The sequence below is a fragment of the Miniopterus schreibersii genome, assembly GCF_964146895.1.
Source record: "Miniopterus schreibersii genome assembly, chromosome: X".
In the NCBI taxonomy this organism is placed as follows: Eukaryota; Metazoa; Chordata; class Mammalia; order Chiroptera; family Miniopteridae; genus Miniopterus; species Miniopterus schreibersii.
Window position 1 is genome coordinate 78571006 of NC_138104.1, and position 26454 is coordinate 78597459.

The following is a 26454-nucleotide window of genomic DNA, read 5'->3' on the forward strand; positions in this document are numbered from 1 at the left end:
AAGGTAAACTCCTGCCCAATTCTGCCTTCCTCACCAATGTACTTCTATTTCCTGAGAACTATTCCAATAAACTTTCTGTCCTGACTCTGCATCTCAGTCTGTTTCCTGGAAACTTAACCTAAGACAAAGGAGTGACAAGATGCAGAAAGGCAGAATGACTTGCTCCTGCTATACTGATAAGCAAACATAGAGTGCTGGCAAAAAATGCATAAATCACATAATGCTGCCATTAAAAGAATCCTTAGAAGCCATCAAGTACAACCCACCCTTTTCCAGATGGGGAGACTGAGGCAGAGAACCAAAGTGATTTGCTCAAGGTATTACAAGTTAATTAGGTGAGAAAGCTTCAATCAGACTCTACACTGACTGATGATACCCCAGGCAGACAATATTTGAGCATTTAATCAGCTCCCAGGAAACCCTGATAAAACATGAGAGTCAAACCAAACTGAGAATTTGGAATCAATACAAAGTGGCTTTTTAAACCCATCATCCATAAACAAAGCCTCATTGTGACCTGCTATAAGAAGCCATCTAACCTTGGGACAATAAACTATATAGAGAAGCCAGGTCTGAGTCAGGGGTGGTAGTGCACTTTATTAACAAACAAAACAGTGCCACACAGGCAAAAGTGTACTTCAATTGCAAAACAAACACATATGTATACTCCTACATGTAGCAATGGGGCACATTTCAGACAGAACATTAGGCACCAAGTTCACAATCAAACTAAAAGTAGTTCACAGTCCTGCAATATTTTTTCTTCAGTGTAGTATAAGTCTGTATTTATTGGTTGTGACAAAAAGGATACCTTTTAAAATCTAATTTTTTATGTTACAAAGGAACAAGGCCAACTCAGCCTTCAGAAGTGTGAAGCAGACACTTTAAAAGGGTGACACTCTATCAGCTACTTAAACTGACTCGTTTCTGTGGACTGGAGAAAAGACTTATGATATCTTGGTGTTGAACAATCTCATATAAGGTGGGAGTTCTCAGCTCTGATTTCATGTTTATATACATCTGGACTGACATCTATTTTGATAATCTGTAGCTTAATAGGGCTTTTCTAAGAAGTTTAAGAAGAGGGCAATTGCACACTCAGGAGTTCTTCAACATTCAAGAATTGGATATGCTATCAACCTGATTACTGTTTAAACTTGCCAGTTAAGTTTTTCCCATAAGGTGTATCAGAACCAAGTTAATCAGTAAGTGAACAGAAACAACTGAAATAGATCAGGGATGTGATTTCTCTAAGCCGTTTGGTATATGTGGTACCTCCTTATGTATCAGAGTACTCAAGACATTGCCAAAACTCCTAAGTTAGCTAAAACAATTTTCAAATGAAAGGTAAAGGTAAAAAATCTTGCTCTTTGCTCTTAGGATAGGCAAAACAAATACCTAAAATCCTTACACCAGGGTCACGACTTAATTTTGAATTTATGATAAGGTTAATTATGTAATAAATGGATTGGTTTCCTTTGGCAACCTTTAATTCTCATTCAATAAATAAAACAGATTATGTTAAGGGGTGTTAGGAGATAACTAGGATATGAAATGAAATGCTGAATATGGGAGAAGACAGAAGAAGCAGTGGACTGAATAGCTGTAAAACAATTGTGATATTTTGTAGAGAGTCAAACACAATGGTATCAACTATTATAAAAGCATAAAATAATTGAGCATAGAATAAGTGACCTGATAAATAAAATTAATTTGAGTCTAGCTTGTTTAATAATGTGTAGAAGCATGTTCTTGAAAAATTTTACTTAAAACTGTTGGCATATAAAAGAGTAAGTTTCAGCTAGCTAGAAGCTTCATTTCAAATGAAATGTTCATTCATTTATGTTGCCTGATAGGGTGTTACTGTCTATCCACCACCTATGTACCTGAGTCCACTGAATCTTCTCAACTGCTTTATTTGATCACATCTGTGTTGATATTTCCCTTAGATATTTATATTAAGAAATGAAGTGTTTTGTGGCTGAAACCTTTGGAAGAAGCTTTAAAAGTCCGATGGTTTTTAAAATGGGAAAGACATGAGGTGGGCACTGTTCTGGGTCCACATTACTCCTTAGAGAACTTAGTCTTCATATGTGAAATCACTCAATTTCATGTCTTTTATAAATCTTAATAACTAAGGCAAGTGAATTTATAATATAGAGCCCTAATTCCCTTGCTTTATCTGATAGTCTCAACAAATAAGAAATTTTTAATGTCTATTTCAGTTATTTGAGAGAAATTGGTATGTTAACATTTACTCTAAGGTAACTATGTTGAAGACATATTTAAGTTAACAGATCTGTCCAATTCTACTATGGTCATAGGAAAAAAGGAAAAAATATATGCCACTAGGAGCTTTCAGACAGCCAGGGTCTACCTAAAAAAAATGAAAATACTGCTTTACTGAAATTGGTAGAGAATGTTATCATCAATGATGAATGAAGTTATGTCTAGCCATCTTCCAGGAAGAAGAGATGATGCTTCATGTAGAGCTAGTCAGGGAGGCCTCATGGGGAGAGTCCTGGCACTAGTTCACTCTGCTCTGCTGGGGAGCTGCACAAAAGTCACAGAAAGTCAATTTAATCATTATGCCTTGGAAAACACTGTCCTCTTTAAGAAACAAAATGAGAAAGTATACAGGCAAGCTAATACTGAGACTACATGTCTAGAAACTGCAGGAATTAGAAGTGGTCAGGAGATAACTGAGGCAACTACCTACAAAATGTATTCCCCCACCCACTGGTCTGGTCTACCTCCACTGCTTTCATGTACTATTCCCTCATCCAAAGTGGGAGCTGCTTACCTCAGGAATCTGTGAGTCCCTGGACTCTGGAACCTACACCTCACCATTTCCTAAAGACTGAAAAGATCAGTCACAAGCTGGACCTTCACCTATTCAACCTCTACAAAAAGTTAAACGCTTCATTTCTGCAATCATCAGGCATTTTATGTTAAAGGGGAGAAAAACAGGACATAGAAGTTGTTTCTGAAGGGCACTTTAACTTGAAATTAAGAAACTGATCACAAAGTTTTATTCCACCAATCAACAGGAATTAGTCTACACAGACAAATAAGACAGAACATGCTCTTTACTGATTTTAATGAAGTGATTCTGTGAGTTGTTTTTACTTTAACACAGACTAAATAAGGGGTTATATCCAGTGCACTTAACAATAGTCTAATGAGACACAGCCATTAATTTGTCAACATTTTTCCTTCTGATGGTAATGGAAAAGAGTAAGCAGGGAGCATACTTTAGGGTCGTTCTAGCAGCCTAAACTTATATGCCAGAAAACACAGGGCAGTTACTGATGTGGAAAATCCAACAATCTTCATCAAGCCTGGAACGGAAGGGAGGTTTCTTTCCCAGAAGGTGTGCGTGATTTCAGTAGCTGGAACATCCTAGATGATTGAACACAGATCATTAGCAGAAGATTCCTGCACTGACAAGGAGGGGCGAAACATATCTGTAAAATCAGTGCATGAATATGCCTTGGAGAGTGGCACCTACAATTACACCAGAGGCTAGAAGATGAAAGATATGAGTTTTTCATGTCTGGTTTTACTGGTCTAAGAAGAAGTAGTTGCCACAATTACCTCCGATTCAGGCTCTTCAATGTCTTGCTTTGTCACCTTCCCCAGAGCATTCAAAATCTGAAAGAAAGAGGCAATGGTACTGTGAAATGAGGTTCTGTAGTCTTGACAGATTCCTGCCCCGCTGGACACAGGTGAGTCCTCTGAGTGCAATAAGGGGCAGAGAACTAGACATACAGAATTATCAGTGTCAAGATCTAGAAATGCCAGATACCAAAACCACTGCTGGACTGAAGAGGGAGGGTGACTTGTGTTTCTCCCTTACCGATCTAGCTGCTCGCTCTCCAGCTTCAACAGCTCCTTCCATGTATCCGCTCCAATGTGTGGCTGTCTCCGTTCCAGCAAAATAAATCCTGCCTACTGGTTCACGAATCACCCTTCAAGGAAACAGAGGTCACACAGTTACCTGAGAAGGCACTGAGGATTAATGAGTTAATTGCTGCCCTCATTTAACCCAGAGAAGACAGGGTAACTCAAATTGTTTTAAAAACTTCCATGCGACTCAGCCAAAGGTGAAAGGCTCCTCCTTGTTTCCTGGACTTGCATGCAAGGGTCTGAACTTTCAAACCAGAGAGGATCAGGCTGTCGGATCATCAATCGGTAAAGGCATCGGTAATTGGAATATAAGAGCATGCATTAAATCCACCGTCAGATTTATTTGCTGTATGTTTCCTGTTTTTAGTCCATTCTGCTCCCTACACTGTCTTTCCAAAGGAGTGCATTATGCATGAGATCACATCTGATTGCAGACCCCAGCCATGCAGGCACTCCTGGGTTGTCAGGAGGAACTGTAGTGGTGAGTGGGAAGACAGGGAGATTAAATGACTTCTGGCAAAACAATTCTTGAGGGATTATATGTCTGTCTCGTTAAAAAACAACCTCTCTACAGTTAGCATCCATGAATTTATCTGGAGACTGGCTGAGGGCAGGGGGACATTCTCTTACAAAGAGGTCTTGCGAAGAGAACCACAGAAGGGCTGGGCTGAATGGGCAACTGTCCTCTCTTACTTTGTTGGCTTTGACTCCTACCATGTCTACAGCCATTTATAAAATCTCCTAAACTGCACATCTCTACCTCAACCCACTGTCATGCCTTTTTCCAGTTCAGGAATCTTTGGCTTCATCTATTCCCGATTCTAGTCTCATCTTATAGACATCTACTTTGACTTCAGAACTACTTCAGTTAATCAGTACTGCTATCATTAACAAGGGGTATTTGATTCAATTAATAAAAAACCCAAATAAACAAAAATAGCATGTAAAGAAAGAATTAATAAATTTTTCTTCTTTCATTGACAAATGTGACCTTCATCTAACTCTCTAACTCTGTTTCTTTGGAAACCTGAGAAGGTATAAGGCCATCAATGTTCCATGCAATACTGCTTATGCTAAAAATGTCTCCCCCAGCCCCACAATGGTAAATTGCATCTGTGCTGGAAAGACTGGCATGAATTGTAAATACCTAGTAGGAGGCTATCACTCTGGGCTTCACTGAGTGTGGTGCCTCTTGTGACTGGGCATGTCCTTTGCAGGGACCCTGGATACTATGCTTCTGAGGCTGTTACAAGAGACAATGGGTCCTATTGGGCTTCTAAGCCAAGATGGACCCCCCCCCGTGTGGTTGTCACCTCCTCACATCTTAGCTGCATAGAGTGGGGATGCCTCCCTCTGAAGATGAATATATGATACTGCTCTGCTGGCAAGACATGTTTAGCCCATGTCTTTCTATGTAGGCTGGTGCCCAGAAGCCTAGAAGTAGTTGTGTCAGACTTAATGTCTAACTGAGCTCAAAAAGGCCCCTTGGAGAACACTGCAGCTTGCAGAATTCTCAGTTGTACTGCTGACATCTGAAATCCTCACCAGTGTTCTGCTATTGTTCTATGTGCTGACAGCTATCGTTCTATGTACCAACATTTTCCTATGACATACAGAAATATACAAACTGACTACTTAACACATTAGAAACAGGAATGCTGACTACTAGTTCTAAAATCCCCATTGAACTTTGCTTATATTGTAAGTTTGGTGCATGTCTTGTATCATTTGGTATAGTGTCTGGGTAGTACCTTCCATATTGAGTCATGATGCCAGGAGGAAAGTAGGCGGTGTAACAGCCCCCGGAGTACTGTTCTTCGCACCAGTTCTTTTCTTCATAATGCACTGGCTGAAGTTCAACAGGGAGAACATTCCAAAGGAAAGACAAAGCTGAAATTCTACTGGTCAACAATGAAGGATCTTGTGTATTTTACTTTAACAAAATGTTTACACTTTTTTAAAAAGGTAGACCTGTTTTTCTAGCACATTTAAGGAGAAACATGACAGAGCCAAGTAACTGTCTTTTGTGAGTTATTATGTATACTTTGAGTTTCTCAACCTCTTGACTAGGGGAGATATGAAGTATTCTAATATCTGGACACAGGGCATCTGCAGGCAGATTCTGAACTCTTTAGGCCTAAGTCTACACGATACCCATCAATAATCAGGTTCTGGAAAGGTCTGGTCAAATCTCTGAATTCTCTAAGTAACAGACTTTACTTCCTCATCTACCAACACATTATTGCTGAAAAAAAGGGTGGAATGGAGGAGGTAGAAGATAAGTAGTGTCTAAGAAAGACTTTTTTAGACCACTGGTCTAAGCTAGGAAAGTGAATGATAGGAATTCTGATAAAAAGGGGAGAATTAAAGATTAAGATGTTTCTCAAGGGACATGAGAGAACCTTCTCTGATTTCCCTAAAACATTCTGCAAATTTATTTTTGAATAGTTCAGAGATAATCCCCTAAAAGAGTGCTAAGCTATCTGGTAGGATCTTGCGAAATCATTTCATTCTCATAATTACTTTCAGTGGTGGATTGAAAGCACTGAAATTCCTAAATGAGCTATGAATTGAGTCTACAAATGGAAAAATAAATTAGTATGACTTTGACCTGGGCAGAGAGTTTAGATTCAGTTATACTGTCAAGTATATACTGCAGTGCCTTCACAACAAATGATGATATATCTGGGATTTTATTTCACAGCAGTCAGCTGATTTTGACAGGAAGGCAGGCCCTTGGTTCTGGGAACTGATCTCATCCACCAGGGAGATAATACCTGCAGCTCTAGGCTCTGACTACAAGTGGCTGCCAGTTATTCAATGAACATTTAAACAGCCCAAGGAACCACTGTATCAGAAATTTCTTGCACCTGACAGCAGCTTTTAATGGCCTTCTGTGATTGCTGAAGTTAATCTTCCAGTAAGCATATCCCTTTATACTCTTTTCATAAGATTGTCAGAAAACTAGAATCTGCTTTGCTTTATCATTTACAGCAAATAGAGCAGAATCTGCCATATATTAAAGCTGGGCATTCTTACTTGTAAAGCTTCTTCAGATCCCAGTACTTTGGAGTACAACTCACAGATTATTTTCTTTCTATAAAAAATAACCAAAAAATATTAAGGAAATAATAGCTGATGAGTATAGAATAAATGCGGTGAGTTCCAGGACTCTTGCCAATGAACCAGATTAATCAAGGAAACATTAAAATCAATCACCTTCTGTAACTACACAAAATGAACAGTTCCATGAATCCCTGCACTCCAATGAACTATGCTTCAATACAGTTATTTGATTTGAAGATTCAACAGCATTTGTTTTCTTTTTTACATGTTTGCTTCTCTTTCATTACCCAATACCATATTTATTGAAGATTAAAATGAGAAACATAATTTTCAGTTAAATTCAGTCATTTTAAAAATTGATTCTAAGTCACTTTCCTGTAGATTTCTAGAATAATTCTTATTAAAAGTGTGTAGTATGTATGATGGTGTCTTTTAACTATCGTATATTTATATTTTACAGGCACTACAAACATATAAAGCTCATTTAATCTTTTAAGCATAACATAAAATATGCTAGACCAGGAGAGACTTATGGTCATTCCAGTCTAGTAGTCTGTCACTTGAGAGAATGGTTTGTGAACACAGGACTCCAAAGGGCATCTGGGGAGTGGGCATGATGTGAAGTTACCTCAAACACAACTTTGGCTATCCTCATAATTCCTTATGCAAATGACTAGCACAGAACACCAACACACAATACAATATATGGATGATGTATTATAGAATTGTATCCCTGAAACCTATATAATCTACTAATATCATCCCAATAAATAAATGCCACAAAAATCAATAGACTAGTTTATCTAAGCACTTATTGGAAGAGATAGATTTGGAACTCACAAACACTCCTGGTGAAATTTAAAAGTTCTAATTTACTAAACTCGTCCATTTTAGAAATGAATGGTTCTATTTCAGGATTTGTTGGAATGGGTTCACACTATGCAGTTATATACTTTTGGTATTTGCCTTCTTTAGTCTTTATATAGTTTAAATATTGAAATTGCTCCAAAATATTTGTTATAAGATAACAAGCAACAGGAAAAAGAGTTGCTAAAAATGTGGTGAAGGGCTTAATTCAAATCTGTAAGGTAAGCATTAAAAGCTAAAGAGACAAATGGCCAAAAATAGGAGGAGCAGGGGAGGGAGGGAAGGAGAGGCTATACTTACTAGTAATAAAACAGATTTTAAAAGATGACAATTTTATGTTGCCAGTTACTTTAGAAAATATTTTTAAAACATGTCCCCAGTGTCTCTAAATAATATTGGACAAAATTTAACCTTATAAATTTATCTGAATGCTCATGTTTGCACCATTTATATAACTCTCAGAACTTCCAGCTTGTGGATATAGTGTTAAGGCAGGAGAAGGAGGAGAAAGAATTATAAACAGTATTTATTGCCACCATTTTACCACAGAAGGTTTTAAGGGAGAGACAAATGCCACTCCTGAGGTGATGTCACGCAACATTAGGTGGCTATTTGAGTTCCAGTACAGACAGAAAAAGTTTGTTTTCCCTTCAAGGAGCTGTTTATACTACAGATCAATAACCATACAGGAAAGGCAGAACTGGAAGAATTCTCAAAACTACTGTCCTCCTTTCTCTGCCTAATACAAGCTCCTCATTCAGAGATAAGAAGGTCGCGGCTCAGTGTGTTGAAGAGAGTTGTTCCACATCATTCAGCTAATTAATGACAAGGCTGAGGCTCAACTCTGCTGAGCATTCCACCTGTAGTAAGAGCTCAATAAAAATTTATTGAAACAAAATCATTCCTCAGCCTAGAATGGTACTCTCTATGATATAGATAGAGAGGGTTGATACTTACCTACTTGACATGAGGTTACAAGGAATAATGCTAGCATTCTGAGTCAATTAAAAAGCAAAAGTTTTGACAATCATTCTGAAAAGCTTAATGAGGTTTAACTTATTTTCAAGACATATAATAAAATATTTATTAAAAGAGAGTAAAACTCAAAATCTAATCAACCTACATTGCAGACATTTTTTCATTCATGAATGATAAACCAGTTATAATAGAAATATAAGTCATTATTTATTATATTTCATATTATTAGTTAAATCAAGAATGAGTTCATACAAATATATCAGAAAATGATCTTCCCCATTCCTTTTTCCTGTTAAAATTAAAAAAAAAAAAATTGGAAAAGTACGTAATACAAGGATGTTGGAGCAATGCACTGACTGATTAGTTGGGCTCTAAAAATGATAGAACATATTTTAATGATGGCCAGAAAAAGTCACTGTGTAAATCATTTTGTAGCTGAATTTACCGACTGGTTTCTAAACCTGACTGCTCATCACAATCACTTGAAAAGTTTGTTAAATAATATAAATACTCAGGCCCCACCCCTAACGTACCGAATTTTAAACTATCAGCCTCAGAAAAAGATATTTTCCAAACATTCTTTTTAAAAAATTTAAGTATAGTTGTTATACAATCTTATATTGGTTACATCCATTTCAGGTGTACAGTGCAGTGATTTGACATTTTTATACCTTATAATGTGATCACTCCACTAATTCTAGTAATCATCTGTCACCATGTAAACTTATCCCAATATTATTGACTATATTCCCCTTCCTCTTTATAGAGGTACCCTTACCTCTATACCCCTTCCCTCTGGAAACCATTCCTTTGGTCTCTGCTCATATGAGTCTGTTTGGTTTTGGGTTTGTTTATTTGTTTTAGATTCCACATATAAGCAAAACCATGTGATATTTGTCTTTATCTGTCTGACTTATTTCACTTAGTGTAATACCCTTTAGGTCCATTCATGTCGTCACAAATGGCAAGATTTCATTCTTTTTTATTGCTGTGTAATATTCCAGTGTGTGTGTGTATGTGTGTATGCACACCACATCAAACATTCTATGGAAGATTTTGATGCAGTCAGTTCTGGGGACTGTTGCTCCAGTCAACGGTTCAGACTTCTAAAGGTTTTGTCATATAAAAACTTTTGAGAAGTTCAGATACCATTTGGAATTATAACCAAATGTCTACACCCAGGCTGGTATTTATTTTATTATTAACAAGGAGGGGAAGCAGGAAATCCAAAAGAAAATGTCAAGCTTAGTGTGGCATAATGAAAGAAAGTATGCATTAGATGCTATTCCTGACTTTGTGATAAGCTAGATGCGGAGCCTTGGCCAAATCATTCCCCATCACTAAATCCACAATTCTTCTTCTATCAAGTGAGTAGGTGAACACTAAAGTAGTTCCCCTTCCTGACATCAAATCTCATGGTAGCTCAAATAAACTAATCCATGTGCAAATGTGGGTACTTCTGCAGCCTTTCCCTGACTTCCATGGTCATCCAAGTAATTCTCAAAGCAAGGGCTGCTAGTAGATTTGCTGTTTAATGTTTAAATTAAATGCAGAGAGAAGTATACATTGATGTGTGTATTGGTCCTCTTCAAAAGCTAGCAATTCCCAGAGGTAGCTCCCCAACAGTCAAATGACTGTATCCAGATATAATTTTATTTGAACAAATGCTTCCAAGGCAAAACAAAACAAAACAAAAATACAATAATGTGGAAAAAGAGAAAAGGAGAAATAAGGAAAAGGCTGTTGTCTTTAAATTATTTTATGCTAGGAAGCTTTTGGGAGAAGGGAACAGTGCATGTCAGAGAACCTTAGTAAAGGGATAATGATCTTGCAAGGTGATTTGGACTGAGTCTAAAACTTTTTTCACAGCTAACACCTTTATGACTTTTCTCCATTCATCTTACACAGAAACACTGACCTCTCAACCACTATAAAATAAAAACAAATATGTAAAATTAAATTAATATATGCTTATGGGTAAGTACTGTCAAGGGGCTGTAGCAAAATACAAAAGGTTGACTTATTAAGATTTCAAGAATATTAGTGAATTATTGTGTTTTTCATAATGCTATTATATTATTAGTGTAACAAGCACAATATAAAGCTAACCTGCTGCATGTATTTCAGAAATAAATTCTTACCTTTGGTCTTTTTGGAGTTTAGTTAGGTGGATAGCTTTTCGAGCAAGAATGAAGCTGGAAAGAGAGGTTACATTTCAACTATTAGGTGACAATGGTTTATCTTAAGAGTTGCCTCTTCTTTTTGAAGTGTTCTTGCCTCCACCTACTCAGCACTAATGAAATCTCTCACATCCTCTCAATATTTACCTCTATTAGAAAAAATGTCATCTTTAGCCTGCCTTTAGTCTGCCTCTGTATCCAAAACCCTTGCTAAGTTGTGGGCTTCTAAATGACAGGTGGCATCTTATTCAATATTTTACCCCAAAAATTTGGCACAGTTTTTGTCATATAGTAAGAAATCAAATGTCAGAAAAAATTAATGTTGCATAAAATGATTATCCTGGTAATGACTATTGCCTTCTGTAAAATACTTGATAAAAGCTGTAAAAACAAATATAAATAAGTGTTTGTACTGGATGCCATAGTAAGCCACCCATATTCCTCTTCAGGACCAACCACTCATTACCTACAGCTCACAATTGAACCTTTCTCCAGCAATTACACTCTGCAGCAGAAAACTGACTGCCTCAAGATCCCCTGCCCCTCCCCAGAATGACTAGCTCAGGAGTGCAGTGGGGTACCAAGGCCCACTCTCTTGCCTCAGTGCAGGATGCCTTTGAAGGATCATTCAGCTCCATAGCTCACTGTGGGATGTCAGGCCTCCATAGGATCAACATTAGAAACCAATCTCTCTCTCTCCCTAATCCTAAATTTTTGCCTTCCCCACAGGTAGTGATCCCCAGAGCACTTCCCAACAAACCTCCTGCACCCAAATCTCCGTCTCTGAGTTGACTTCTTGGGAAACTTGCCTAGCACATTCCTCAAATTTAGTAATTTAGTAAAATTAAGTTATAATCTGTCTGCTTCCCTTTAAGCAAATACATTCTTTTTTTATACTGATATTACTAATACCATGTATATTTAAAAAAATTAAATGTGACAAAAAGTCCTTAGTTATATTATACTATTACTAGAAAATATATTTTTTAAAAAAATTCTAATGAGCTAAGGTTCAACTAGGTTATATCTCCATTTAAAAAAGTTTAAAAATTGTATTTTTTTTTTGGTACTAGACAAAAAAGACAAGTAAATCAGGACTGAAAATGCAAGGTCTAAAAACATGTATTTTGTCCTCTCTCTCACCCCCAAATTAAATTGTTTCTCAGTTTGATTGGCAGTTCCTTTAGAGCTGTTATTTGAGATCATTCTGGGAAATAAAGACACAAAAATATATCTGTGTTAATCCAGAGAATGGTATTTCAGAGAAAGTTGTAGACTGTTTAAGAAATTTGAACTATTGTACTTCATGGGATATGATCATAATTTTGCTTAACACCTTATGTTATGGCTTGCTAATAATGATTTTAGTTAAATTTTAAGTTTATCAAGAATCAGTCGTTTTAGACTAAGTAATTATTTCAATGAAAATCAATTATCTGATGAAAGATTAAATAATTTAGCTGAAAACCTCTTTAGATCTTGGGTGCTTTTTACAGTTCCTTTTCTAAAGGGCAGTTAGTGTTGGCTCTTTCTGTCGAATCTCAAGTTGAGAATGAAATAACCTCTTAGATCTACTTTAATATGAACAACTGTCCTTTAGGTTTTTTTTGGTGTTTTATTGAGGAAATCAAACACCCTGGCTTTGGGTTGGGAACATTTCACAACTCAAAAGTACAAGTTCCTTTCTAGCTTCCAAAAGGCACTAATTATCACAAATGCAGTACTGGGCAATTAATACTCCTATCGTCAAGGTTTTCCTTGCCCAGAGCAAAGGGCAGGGTGGAGGCAATATAGTTTCAAGGCAAGAACAGGGTGGATGAAATTATCCAGATAAAACATTTTAGAAACTGCATAAATAACCCCATTGCTTTATGGAAAGTTTCTGCCACACGTGTCATTGTTAATAAAGCATGAAGAAAGCCAAGAAGGGCAGATGCTACAATATCTAAATCCCAGGGCAAGAAGAACATCTATGTTCTTCCATCAACAAGTGGACTGATCTTGATTGAGTCTTCTAAAATCTCTATGTTGACCTCCTGCTCTCCTTTGGCATATAGAAGGTGATGCCAAACTGCACAATCTGTATCCTTTCCTGCCCACGGTGGTTAGAGATGAGGAGGATGTATTGTTACTGTGGCTATTATGTTGTGAGTACTTGCCCTTCCCAAGGAGGCCGATGTTGTTTTTTATATTTTACAGCCAGAGAAGTGGTTACAAAATGCTCTGTTGGCAGTCTGGTAGCCCAGCCTGTTTTCTAAGTCCCTTGGGTCATGATCTGGTCCTTTTGTTTTCGTAATTTCCCTCCAAAGATGCAATAAGTATGAGTTCAATTCTCTCAGGGGGAAAGGGAAAAATCACTGGTCCCTAAAAGTCACTTGACTGCTATATATGCTGTGCTCTTTTGTTGTCATGTGGTAGAATAAATAGCCCTTTTGTTTGTATAGCTTTGAGGAGGGCTAAAAGACATGGCAACTGGGAGGCTGTGGCACTCCTTAGTAATCTGTGGGAGCCTCGTTCCCTCTCTGGACTCCTAGTTCTCTAAGGGCAGAGCAGCTGTGTGTGGAATTGGGAGGAGAAGAGCTCTCCTCTTCCAGGCACAGAGCTTCTCCCTGGACCATCCCTGGTGAAGGACAGCCATGGAGTGACCTACTAGAAAAACTGCCATTTACTTGAGGCCTAGCTCTGCTTCAAAGTACACTTCCTAATTGGTCATCAGTCTTATATCCCAGGGAAACAATGAACATATTAACATTTCCTATGTAGCAATGTTTGGAATGGAGAAAATGATAAGTCCTAGAAACCCTAACTTTGGAAGATTTTACAGGATAAAATAGTTCTCATTCCAGAATGGTTGTGGATACTCTGACTCTAGGCAGAGTTGTCTACCACACCACCTATTTAGTTGCTTCTTTCACTATCCTCAAGATATAAGTTCATGGAGGAAAAAATATATGGGCACAAATTCAAATGGTGTCAATTTTAGTAAAGCTTTCCAGTGTTCTTGTGCTAAGTACAAAATATTACTCTAATATTTTAATACGTGGAAACATGATATATTTCTATAGGGTTATTTATCATTGCTTGAGCTTGATTCCAGAACACTATGGTCTCCCAGTGTACACACCAATACACCAACACCATTTGGAAAATGCCGATCACCCAACTCTAACTTACCCCATGATAGCAGGCAGTGATCCATCTGGCTTGGTGTCATCCAGGGTTATCGAAATGGGAGCCTCCTCATCTTGGATGATCATACAACCACAGTAGTCTTAACCAGAAGAAAACCAATAGGATATTGAAACTGACCTCATCAGAGATTTAGAGGAAAATTTCCCTCTTTCTCTCTCTCTCACTCGCTCTCTGTGTGTATGTGTGTGTGTGTGTGTGTGTGTGTGTATAGCTAAGGGAATGACAAAGCTTAAACTATTGGTCTTTGCCCCAACCTTAGAATCTATTTCCTATCAAATACACACACTTGACTATACAAGATGTCTGTTCACCCAGGTACATGAAAAATGATCCATCTTGATGACCTTAACATAAAGGTCATGTATGACAAATGCATGACTAAAATTTTAAGATGATCTTGGAGCCTTGGAATACGTAGGGAAAGAGGGGGTGTGTTAGAGAGAATTACCCCTATGAACTCATGGAAGAAGTGGCAGGAAAGAATCCTCTGAGTATGAGCAGAAAGCTTATCAACAATAGTCACCAGATCTGCCCAGATCTTGCCTTATTTAATCCTCACAATAACCTGAAGTAGGTTTCATTGTTACCATTTTACACAAAGAGACTGATACTGAGAGGAGTGAAGTATCACACCACAGGCCACACAGCTAGTAAGCAAGTGAAGCCCAGGAATGTGTGAATTCAGGGCAGTGCTCTGTCCATGTTGCCTCTTTGTCTGTCTCTACTCATGAAGACTAAGTGGGAGGACATATGCCAGGAGCCAGGGTAATGGTGGCCTTGCAACTAGTGGGATCTCTTCCTTCCCTTTCACTGCCCGCAAGTGTTCTTAGGGTCATTTTGTGTTAAGAGGGGATATAGGAAATGAACAGACTGAGATTTCTGCTCCTTTCTCTACCAATTTGAAACCACTTACCTTTATGTCTATTCAGTGTCTAGTATAATGTTCCTAAAAAAATGTGCAGTTCCTTCACTCAATTCAATTTAAACATGAATAAATGCAGCCTACCCTTCTTCTTCCAAAAGGCTTCCTTGTAATACATCATACACTTAATGATAGCTCCCATTGGAAGACGTTGCACTAACTGGTTTCTCTCAGATGGCAGCTCTGGATTAAAGTGAATCTTGGCCGTCAGAGTTGGAGGGATGGCACTAATTACATATTTGCACTAAAAGACACAAACACAGAATACCACCTCAAACGTGAGTCAGAATGTTTGAAGGGTGTGAAACATAATATATATAATTTTGAGTGACACTGAGCAGTAACACCATATGAAATGAGGCCACAATGAGTCAAAAAACAAGACAGGTCAACCAAGGCTGGTCATTTGGAAGAATGAGTTGGAAACATGCCAGCATTAATTACGGCACTGCTTGGATTATATTTGGTTAGAAGCTACAGAAGACACAAGGCCTATTTAATATATGCTCCTTTTGACGAGACTCAATTACCTCATAAACGTCATGATTCAATGTCTTTATGATGATGTTGTCACCTGACTGGTCAACACAGGTAACAGGTTGACTTAGTTTCACTCTGTCCCCGAGGCGGCGCATTATCAGTTCACTCACTTGACCAGATCCACCTACGAACTTCCGTTCCTATAGGAGAAGGCAGGCAGGAAATATTATAGAAGCCCAAGAAAGGAATATAGTATTTGCTACTGCTTAGAAAACCTCCAGAATGTCAGAGGCCATACCTCCACCCTCTGTACACCTAACTGTTGGAAGAACTCATTAGGTCAGAAGCAAAGTCTACCAAGAGACCTCAATTATCATGCTCTGCAGTTTCTGGCAATGAAAAGCAGATACTAGTTTATAAAGTCACAGAATCGAAATAAATGTCCTCCTATACCAGTGGTCCCTTGACTGAATGCAAATATCAGCAAGTCTGTGGGCTTCAAATGCCCAAGAGTTCAGTGTATGGAGGGAACCCTGGGAAAGGGCTGGTGCTGTGCTTCTCCCAAGGGATATGGTTTCTTTTTGTAAAAATTAATTATGTTTTCTAGTTTTATTGAAATGAGGATACAGTTTCTAACTTCCCTTGGCTTCTCAAAGCCCTAGCCAAGGGTTGTCCAGGCAGATTAAAATGTTTTCTAAACGAACAGGCTCAAGATGCTCTTGTAAATCATCTAACCATCACCCAATGATGTTCTAAGCATTTAAATCTCAGATATTGAGTAAGTTTTTGCAAAATGTCTAAAAGTTTCCGTGTGGGGGCAGAAGGGTGAAAACTAAGCACCTGCTTATTTCTCCAGACATTGTTAAATAGTTCTCTTGAAGAGCCCTATAAGACCATGAGTGCTCTGCCCCACTGAAATCTGCTATACCTACCTTGGAAATGGTTCCAGCTTGATCTCAAAAGGTAAGTCCCTAATACAATGCATTTTGTAAGAAACAGGCATATACTTAGCCTGTTGCAGAAGATTCTCTGAATGGTTAGAAATACATGTAGGTAGACTGAAGCACAGCCCAACATTTGACAGTTAGGTACTTCAATCATGCTCCTCTAGAAAACCTTGCATGAGCAGCCACACAGTGATTTTTCAGCTTCTATAACTAGCTATTGTTCTAATGACACCACTAAAGTTCTTTATAAAAATATGCCCATAGTAGTTCAGACCTAAGTTCATGATCTGTATTTCCTCAAGAAACTGACACCATTTAATTTCGAATTTGACCTCTGTTTTCTAAGACTTACTTTGAATTTTAGTATAGTGGAAATGAAAAGACCATGGACTATTTTCAGCTTGTTCACTGTCTACCCCTCCATGTCTAGCATTGGTTGAATTAAAGTATTAAAGAGTAAATATATAAGTTCTTTATAAAGATATTGTGACAATTGTTTGAGAATCATAATATGAACTGTGCTTTCCAAAAGGTTGTGCAGCATTTGGCTAGAAGTACTTTGGCTCCTCTGAATAAATCAAGATACCCCAGAAAGTAAAATATAGGTTTAAAGGAGTAATGTGTTATTTCTGCCTGTAAGTAAAGAAAAAAATGAAACTGTCTTGCATTTGCTAAAGCTAAGGGTCAAAGAGCAATAACTCTTGGGGATACAAGAACAATTTGGGGACTTTTGGATATCTCCTAAGGAGAAGAATAATTCACTTAGCAGAGACTCTACACCTTGTACTGTGGAACACAGCAAAGTTAAAAGTAAACTTTTCTTGCCCAGCCAGGCATGGCTCAGAGGTTGAACGTCAACCTAGGATCCAGGTGATTGGGGTTTGATTCCCGGTCAAGGCACATGCCCGGGTTGCGGGCTTGATTCCCAGCCGGGGGCGTGCGGGAGGCAACCGATCAATGACTCTCATCATTGATGTTTCTCTCTCTCTCCCTCTCCTTTCCTCTCTCTGAAATCAAGAAAGATTTTTTTTTTTTTAAAGTAAACTTTTCTTAATTAAACCTCATCCTACTGAGGCATAATATTCCTAGGAAAGAGAGACCCATTTTCTTTGTAAACAGGAGAACCTTGAAACAATCTCAGAGGCTGAAAAATTGGAGAATTAGGATTCTGGCCTCACTACTGGTTTGCTGTGCATCCACCCAATCAGCTAAATGAGCCCATAATGGAAGTGGTATGCAGCCAGGCAAATTCTAGTTGGCAGTTAAACTTTAGAATCCAAAATGTAGAATTTACTATTGAAAGACTGGCCATAAATCAATATGAAAATTAGAAGAAAGAAAAATAACTTCCATTCTATAATAGTTAATGAAAAAGAATAACTAAGTTACAGAATGAGACAAAAAAGCCTTATGTCTAGAGCACAAGTGACTTTAAGTACAATAATTTTACAAGTACAGTAATCCCCTCTTTATATGTGCAGGATATGTTCTAAGACCCACATGGGTGTCTGAAACCATGGATAGAACCAAACCTAATATATATTATGTTTTTTCTATACATACATACACACACTTTACAACTTCTCTTTGGCATATCTGAATTACCAGTATCAGTACTCTTGCACTTGGGGGCTATTATTAAGTAAAATAAGGGTTACTGGAACACAAGCATTGTGATACCACAATAGTTGAGATGGCTACTAAGTGATTAACAGGTGGGGAGCATCTACAGTGTGGAGACATTTGACAAAGGGATAATTCATGTCCCAGGCCAGAGTGGGAGGATTCGAGATTTCATCTTGCTTCTCTGAACACTGCACAATTTAAACTTGTGAATTGGTTATTTCTGGAATTTTCCATTTAATATTTTCAGACTGCAATTGACTATGGATAACTGAAACCACTGAGAGAAAATCCATGGATGGGGGGCAACTGTACTCTAAATTTTTGGAAATTAGTTATTTCAGTAATTTAGCTCTCCCTTACATAAATAGCTTAATTTTACCTACCTCTAAAAGGAAAGAACTGAATTCTCAAAACCAAATTAATTCAAAATGAAACATTCATTAGCTGTGAATTTATCTTCAGGAATAAGGAAAATAAATTTTAAAAAATTGTTTTTGGAACAGTTTTTTGAGGTCATTTCAAGCTGCTAATTATTCATGTTCAAAATACAGAAGCAATTATTACAACACTGATCTGGGTGAGGGCAAAAATCTCAAATTAAGTTATATTTGCAAAAGGACACTCCATACCTGGCCCCCATTGGTAACTGAGAATATCCGAGTGGTTCCACCGCACTGCTTCACATACCACAAGAACCATAGGGCAGAAACCTCATGAGGCTCAGAGGTCACATTGATGTTCACAAAGAGATACGCAAACTGCTTAGCAGTCCTGGTCACAGAACAAGAGCAGATGTCAGAGGTAGATACATATATACTTCATAGGATATCATGGTTTTAAAACACAATTTAGTACGGTTAGAAAATATTTCTATAGCTTTTGAAAAAACAACTCATGAACTCAATTTCTGGAGGAATGCATATTTTATCTCTTGGGGAAAATAAACTTTCCCTTTGTTTTTAGGAAATTATGAGTTAGCTTCAAATATGCTAATCCCAGTGCATTCTAAAGGATCAATATGCTACTCAGGGGTAAATAAGGATATCTGTTCTCACATATTTGAATAACCACACTATATTCTCCACCTCCACTGCCCCACCCTGGCCCAGGCTACCAATGACTATCACCTGGGTTACCATGGTGACTTCTCATGGTTATCCCTAACTGGTTGTCTTATATTCACTCTTGAAGCTTCTTTAAATTATAGCCAATGAAGTATTTTTTTAAGAGAGAGAGAGAAAGGATGGGAGAGGGAGAGAGGAAGAGAAACACTGATGTGAGAGTGGAACATCCATCAGCTGCCTCCTGCACAATCCCCAAGGGGAATTCAACCTACAATCCAGGCAAAAGCCCTGGTCAGTGTGGCTCAAGGAATTTCAACCTACAATCCAGGCAAGCGCCCTGGTCAGTGTGGCTCAGTTGTTAGGCATCGTCCTGTGCATCAAACGGTTGCTCAGCTTTTATAAAAGCTGTTTGTTGTTCTCTCCACCTGGGAAAGAACTTCTCCAAACCATCCACTCTTCATAACTCCCACCATTCACTATGGCTCATTCCTGGAATATACCACCCTTCACACCATTCATCCTTTCAGGTCTGCACCCATTCACAGTGTATAATTCTTGAAAGATACCATCCCCTCACACCATCTATGTTTCCCCCAACATACCCCAACTACTGTAGTTTATTCCTGGAAGATACCATCTACAAATGCCACCCATCTTTTATGTCTCCCCCTAATCCATTGTGACTCACTCTTGGAAGACACCACCTCTCTACACCATCCCTTCTGTCGCCCTCAGGCACTGTGGCTCATTCCTGGAAGATACCATCCCCCACAGAATCTCACCTTCTTGTATACCCCCATAAAATGTGGTTTATACATGGAAGACACCATCCTTCTACATCTTATATCCTTCCTATCTCCCCCGCACAGACACTGCAGAGCATTCTCAGATTATACCACTCTTTCATAGCCTCTCTTTTTGTACCTCCCCATCCACTATGGCTTATTCCCGAAAGATACTATCCCCTCTACTATCTATCCTTCCTGTCTTCCTATGCACTGTGGCTTATTCTTAGAAGATACTTTGTACTCACATCACACAATCTTCCTGTTTCTCTCCCACCCCCGTCATTGCAGAAAAATACTATTCTCTCATTCCTGGAAGATACTTTCCCATGACTTTATCCAGTCTTCCTGTATCCCCTACCCCATTCATTAATTCATTCTTGGAAGATACCATCTGCACACAACATCCATCTTTCTTGTCTCCTTCCCATCAATTGAGGCTCGTTCCTGGAAGATACCATTCTACCAATGCATCTATCCTTATTGTCCCCCATAACCCATGTACTGTAGTTCATTTTTAGAAGATATCATCCTCCCACAATGTTCATCCTTAACCATCTACCCCCATCTATTGTGGCTCATTCCTGGGTGATACCACCCTTTTACACCATCATCTCTTCCTGTCTTCCCCAACCCCTATGGCTTATTCCTGTAAGATACCATCCCCCTACTCCATCCATCATTCATGTCTCTCACCATCTACTGTTGCTCATTCCTGGAAAGTATCATTTTCCCATACCATCCATCATTTCTGTCTCCAACCATCCACTGTGACTCAATTTTGGAAGATACCAATCCTCCACACTATCTACCCTTCATGTCTTTCTCCAATGACTATTGCTCACTCCTGGAATGTGGCATCCCACCATATCACCCATCTTTTCTGTCTCCTCTCATGCACTGAGGTTCGTTCTTGGAATATACTATCCTTCACACCATACACTATTCCTATCTACCCCTAGTAACTGGCTTGTTCTTGAAAGATACTATTCAAACACACCATCCATCTTTCATGTCTCCCTCCATCTACTGTGGCTCATTCCTCAAATGTACTATCTGCACACATCACCCACCTTTCCTGTTTCTCCCATTTACTGTCACTTATCATGGAAACACACTGTCTTATACTATCCATCTTTGCTGTCTCTTCATCCACTACAAAACATTTCTAAAAGATATCATGCCCACACACCCTTGACCTTTCCTTGTTTCCTCCCATCCTCTTTAGCTTATTTTTAGTTGATGCTCTAACTTTTTGGTTTCTGTTTAGAGATTGCCTCATCAAAGAATACCTCCTTTATTCTCTGACATTTTAGGTTCACTGTTACAGTCACTCTCCTTGCATTATGTAATTTTGTCTGTAATGCCAGTATTCTGCTAGAAGAATGTAAACTCTATGAGGGTAGGGGCCTTGTTTAACAAATTCACCACTCTTCCTCAGTGCTTGGTACAGTGCCATCACATAGCAGCCCCATATGGTGACTGAATAATCTGTAAGTAACTCAGCTAATAACACAGATTCTTATTGAAAACATTATGTAGTTTATATTATTTGTTAAAATATACTAGTGTGCCTCCAGTTTCATATTTTTGTATCTATATGGAATTACTTTAATGTCTTTTCAAATTGCTTCTATAGCTGACTGCTATATAATCTGGAAACATTGGTACTTGTTTTATTGCAAATCACACAACCTTTTCATTAAAAAAAGTTCTACTTCATTCATCTACTTTCTTCCTATGTTTTAGTTTCATTTTATGTTCAAACCTGCTCTGAAATCTCTAAGTGCCCTCAATGTTGTTACTGACTGGAAAATCATTAGGTTTCCCTTTAACTATTTTCCAATAACTTATAAAGAAAAATTCTGCAGTTCAAGATAAGGTAGAAAGAATCAGAATGGAATTTAAAAGTAAATTTTAAATAGTCAAGATTACTGTGTCCAGCAGATTTTATCAATAAGTTCTTTCATCGTAATTCTGTCCCATTCTTCAGCATGTGGGGCACTCCATGGTGCATCAGCTGGAATCTGCAGAAAAAGAAGGGCTCATATTCAGATGTGATGGTTACTTCCCACTGCCCTGCCAAGGTACCCTAAGAAGAACCTCTGAAAGCTGGTCTCTCTGTGCATGTTGGAATATGTGATTGGCATACAATTCAATGTATATTTATAGTTAGTGATAAGTTTGGGATGGATAGCATTTAGATTCTATTCCTTAATGCTGTTATCAGAATAATAATAATATATAAATGCATGTATAAATATGTAACAAATTAATATGTAATATGTATATGTAAATTAATGGTCTTTGATGATGATAATTATTATTATTGAAAGCTAACACCCATTTTAAGTCCCCAATTTAAATTTGACAGTGATGTTACAAAGCCTGAGACTAAGTAAAAAACTTTGGAGAAAAAAAATCTTTCTCTTCTTTACTACTAAAGTGGCATCACATATGGGTAAGACACCTATAAGTAGGGTACCTGGTGAACATAAGTCACATAGATTCTCAATGGCAGAGAGTGGAAAGCACACAAGCATTAGTATTAGGTGGATGTGGGTTTGAATCCTGGTTCCCTTGCTGTGTGGTCTTGGGGAAATTATGTAACTCCTTGGCACTCATTTTCCTCATTTGTAAAATGGAAATACCACCAACTTTGCAGAGCTGTTGGGTGTATTGGAAATGATATGTTTCATTATCCAGAGCAATGTTCCCTGTACCATGGAAGGATACTAAACAGTTGCTATTGTTATTTTAGAAATAGGTCCTGTGCAAGCTGAACACAGAGTTTACCTCCTTTCCCATGTTATCCATTGTCCGCCACAAGTTGTTGTAATCCAGATATGCGATGGGGTTCCAGACTGGAGGGAAGGCACCCCGAAATGGGTAAGTTTTCCCCTGTAACATAAAAACAAAGGATATGCATAGCCCATGGACACAGGCAATAGTGTAGTGAAAGCCTGGGGTGGGGCAGGGGCTGGGTGGAGGGAGGCAAATAGGGAGAAAATGGGGGGACATTTGTAATACTATCAAAAATAAAAATATATATATTAAAAACAACAACAAAACAAAGGATAATGCCTTAAATGAGGATAGCATTTTAAAACCTTAAAACCAACCAATCTAAGTAAACCATTTTCAAAGTAGTATGATCCTCTAGCAGGGGTAGGGAACCTTTTTTCTGCCAAGGGCTATTTGGATATGTATAACATCATCCAAAAGCCATACAAAATTATCAACTTAAAAATTAGCCTGCTATATTTAGTCAAACATTTCATTAACTCACCCCTAATGTGATGGTTGGAACTGCTTCTCTTTGGTGAGGCCTTGGGAGGGCCAGACCAAATGATTTCATGGCCCTATATGGCCCACGGGCCAGATGTTTCCCACCCTTACCTACTGTATCAAAAGCAACAGATCTAGGTAGTTTTTAAGGCCTTATTTCCTAATTTAATCATTTTTTCTTTAAAAATAAAACACCTTGCGAATCTTCATAAGGTCAAAACATCTACTAATAAAATTTTGCATGAAATTTTGATGTTTTATCAAATAAAAACATTAGATATTTGTAGAAAGCCTACTGTGTGCACTGCACAACATGAACAGCTGTGTTGGATTTGTTACAAAAGGGCTAATACAAAACTCCTGACCATCAAGGCAAGGACAAAAGACATAACAGCATTTGCATTCATGTGTGCACTCTTGCAAACGTGTGCACACACACTCCAATTGAGTAAAAATATATGCAGCAGTAAGTGACAAAGAAGTAATTTTTTCCTCCACAGTAAAAAATTCAGACAACCTTAGCAGATTATGTGATCTGACTTCTTACCTGAAAATACTATGTTGTAATGCTGTAATACTTTTTGAGACTCCAAATTCTTTATCATCATTACCACCATCATTACTAATATTTATTAAGATCTTTTTCCATTCCTGGCACTGGCCTAAGCTCTTCATATCCATTATCTAATGTAATGCTTACTCCAATGCTGAGAGGCAAGCACTATTAATATTTCCATTTTATAAATGAGAAAATTAAATCCTGGGGATATTAGCTAGAAAATAGTAGGATGGAAATTTTCTGTTCCCAAAGCATTTGCTCATATACATTAAATTTTCTGGCCTCCCATACGGTTGATGAAATGTTGAGATAGGCTTGTTTAGAGACATCTTAAACTTCCCAACTTTTCAAAGAGAACTTTAAAATGTGAAACTTATAAATCTTCCACTCATATATTTTATAATTCTAAAGAGTAAAAATGGAGACTAAAGAGCTCTGGGGTATAAGACGATCAATGAGAAAATAAGGTCATCTTTGGAAAGTGTTGAAACATGTTCTGAGAGAAATGGGCAGAGACATGTTACCCAGAACACAAAAATAGCTATGGAAAGGGGAGAGAATGAAGTTAAGTAATAGCTCATGGGCAATCTTCACAAGAGCTGATTCTTGTTATAATTTTTCCCTTAATTAAAATTGGGAAAAATATACATTTTTCCACTATAAGATGAATTTATACTCAAGTTAACAGTCTCATAAAAAACTCTTCTTTGCTTTTAAAAATTATTTTAAAAAATGAAATATGCTCAATCATCTGGGGGTATTAAGGAAAGTATTATAAATATAATTCAACAAAAAGTGTCCCACATTCCTAACGAAGTTCTTCTCAGGACAATGCCAACCACAGTATGATTTCGTGCAAGGTGTTAAAGATCCCATGAGCTTAGCCTTGTTAAACAGAGGTGGCAGCAGAAGTGAAGAGTTCAGCAAGAGAGAAGAATCTAGCCTGGCAATGTTTTTTAGGAATGGGAGCCATGGAATATTATAAGAAAATCGTAAAGACTCACCATGACATTAATTTTTATCTTGTTGACAGAGGCACCACGTTGATAAAGGGATTTTATTAGTTAGTTTCACTCTGATCATTTTCTGGCTTCTCTGCTCTTATTCCACAGAAAACCTACATCTGCTAAAGAAATGCATATATGTGGAAACAGTTGCCTACATGTCATCTTTTCCTTTCTCACGAGCCCCTGGGGGGCTTATTTCCTCCATGGCCTGCTTCTAAACTAGATAACTCTTGAGACTATTTTTCACATGTGTGAATCTCCAAAGTAGTACAGTGGGAGGGCCTTGAGATGTCTGTTAGCTAAGAACTGCCTGCTAACAAGATCTCAGCCTCTTAAATGTGATGTTATAGTTTTCTCACAAAGGTGTCAGAAGTTTCTCAGTCCTAAATCACTTATCAGCAGAAATGCCTTTACAACCTAAAAGAGTAAGGCAGGAACTTCAGGAATACTTCCATACAGCTACTGCTCTTTACAAATAAAATGAAAAAGCCTTAAACAAAGGTCAAGTTCATTTTGTGCCTATATTGTACTCTGAAACATTCCTACTCTTCTATAGTGGCCTTTAATCTTTAAAGGATAATGTCTTTGATACAGCAGAAATTGTTGATGTCAAGTAGAACACAATGTCCTTGAAATTGTGCCCAAAATACCTAAGTCCCTTTGAGAAACCACAACTGCAATCTACTAATGTTAATAATAACAGGAGACAGTTGCCTGATGATGACAGTTTATAGCTCCAAGGTTACTCTTTATTGTTGGTCATATAAGATAAGCCAAGTTTATAGTAAGCAAGTAACATGTACTGATTAGCATGTTAGTTTTCATCTCTCTCTATTTTTATGTTTTAGTTAAACAAAAGGAAGTGAGTGTTATTAAAGAGTATCATAGGCCACCGAGGAAAGCTGCCAACAATTTTTCTTTAATTGCCTTGAACATAAACAGATATGTTCTGGAATGGTTTAGGAACATGTCTGTCCAACCCATACGAATTCCTTCTAGTTCCACTGTTTTGTGACAAACCTATATGAGAAATCTTTTAGTGGTTTATTTTCTATAGTTCTTAATAATGTTTTAAATAATAATCTAAAAAGAGATCCATTAAATAGAATGGCAGTATTGTGTTGTATTAATAATTAATAAAATAATTTCCTTCCTTTTTCCAAATTCAGGTAGCCAAGCTCTCTTCAAACATACACACTTCTACTCTACCTTGAAAAAGCCATCATAATCAACGAAAAAGAAATCTATACCATTGGAATGTGCTGGTCTCCCAAGTCTTCACCTAGTTCCCAGTCTTTGCAAGACCCTCCCTTCTCCCACCTACTGACTCCCCCAGGGCCCAATCCCCAGCCTTTTCCTTTTCCTCTGCCCAGCCATTTCCCCAGGGAACTCATCCACTATCTGGGTTTGTTATTAAAATATTTATACACTGTTATGGTTTGCATTTTTCATGTCCCTGCTCCCTCTATGTTTATGAGTACTATCCAATTGTTATCTACAACCCCTCCCTCAACTTCAAGCACTGGCAGCACATTCCTGAATGTCTGTTCATGCCCTGGTATTGCATCTTATTCTCAGCCCCTC

At 37.9% G+C, this 26454-nt stretch overlaps 1 protein-coding gene across 1 annotated transcript in view; it reads right to left on the reverse strand.

Annotated features, from left to right (window-relative positions):
• Positions 1-571: 571 nt before the first annotated feature.
• Positions 572-26454, reverse strand: part of LOC308551863 (amine oxidase [flavin-containing] A) — a 61137-nt gene continuing 35254 nt past the window's right edge. The window contains exons 4-15 of the mRNA XM_081126597.1: positions 22813-22917; positions 21952-22043; positions 18797-18938; positions 15645-15794; positions 15199-15358; positions 14175-14271; positions 10962-11015; positions 6949-7006; positions 5661-5758; positions 3860-3971; positions 3598-3654; positions 572-3402 (exon numbers count right to left, since the gene is read on the reverse strand). Of these exons, the coding sequence (XP_080982723.1) occupies positions 3256-3402; positions 3598-3654; positions 3860-3971; positions 5661-5758; positions 6949-7006; positions 10962-11015; positions 14175-14271; positions 15199-15358; positions 15645-15794; positions 18797-18938; positions 21952-22043; positions 22813-22917 (1272 nt within the window). The 3' untranslated portion in view covers positions 572-3255. The remainder of the gene's footprint in view (positions 3403-3597; positions 3655-3859; positions 3972-5660; positions 5759-6948; positions 7007-10961; positions 11016-14174; positions 14272-15198; positions 15359-15644; positions 15795-18796; positions 18939-21951; positions 22044-22812; positions 22918-26454) is intronic.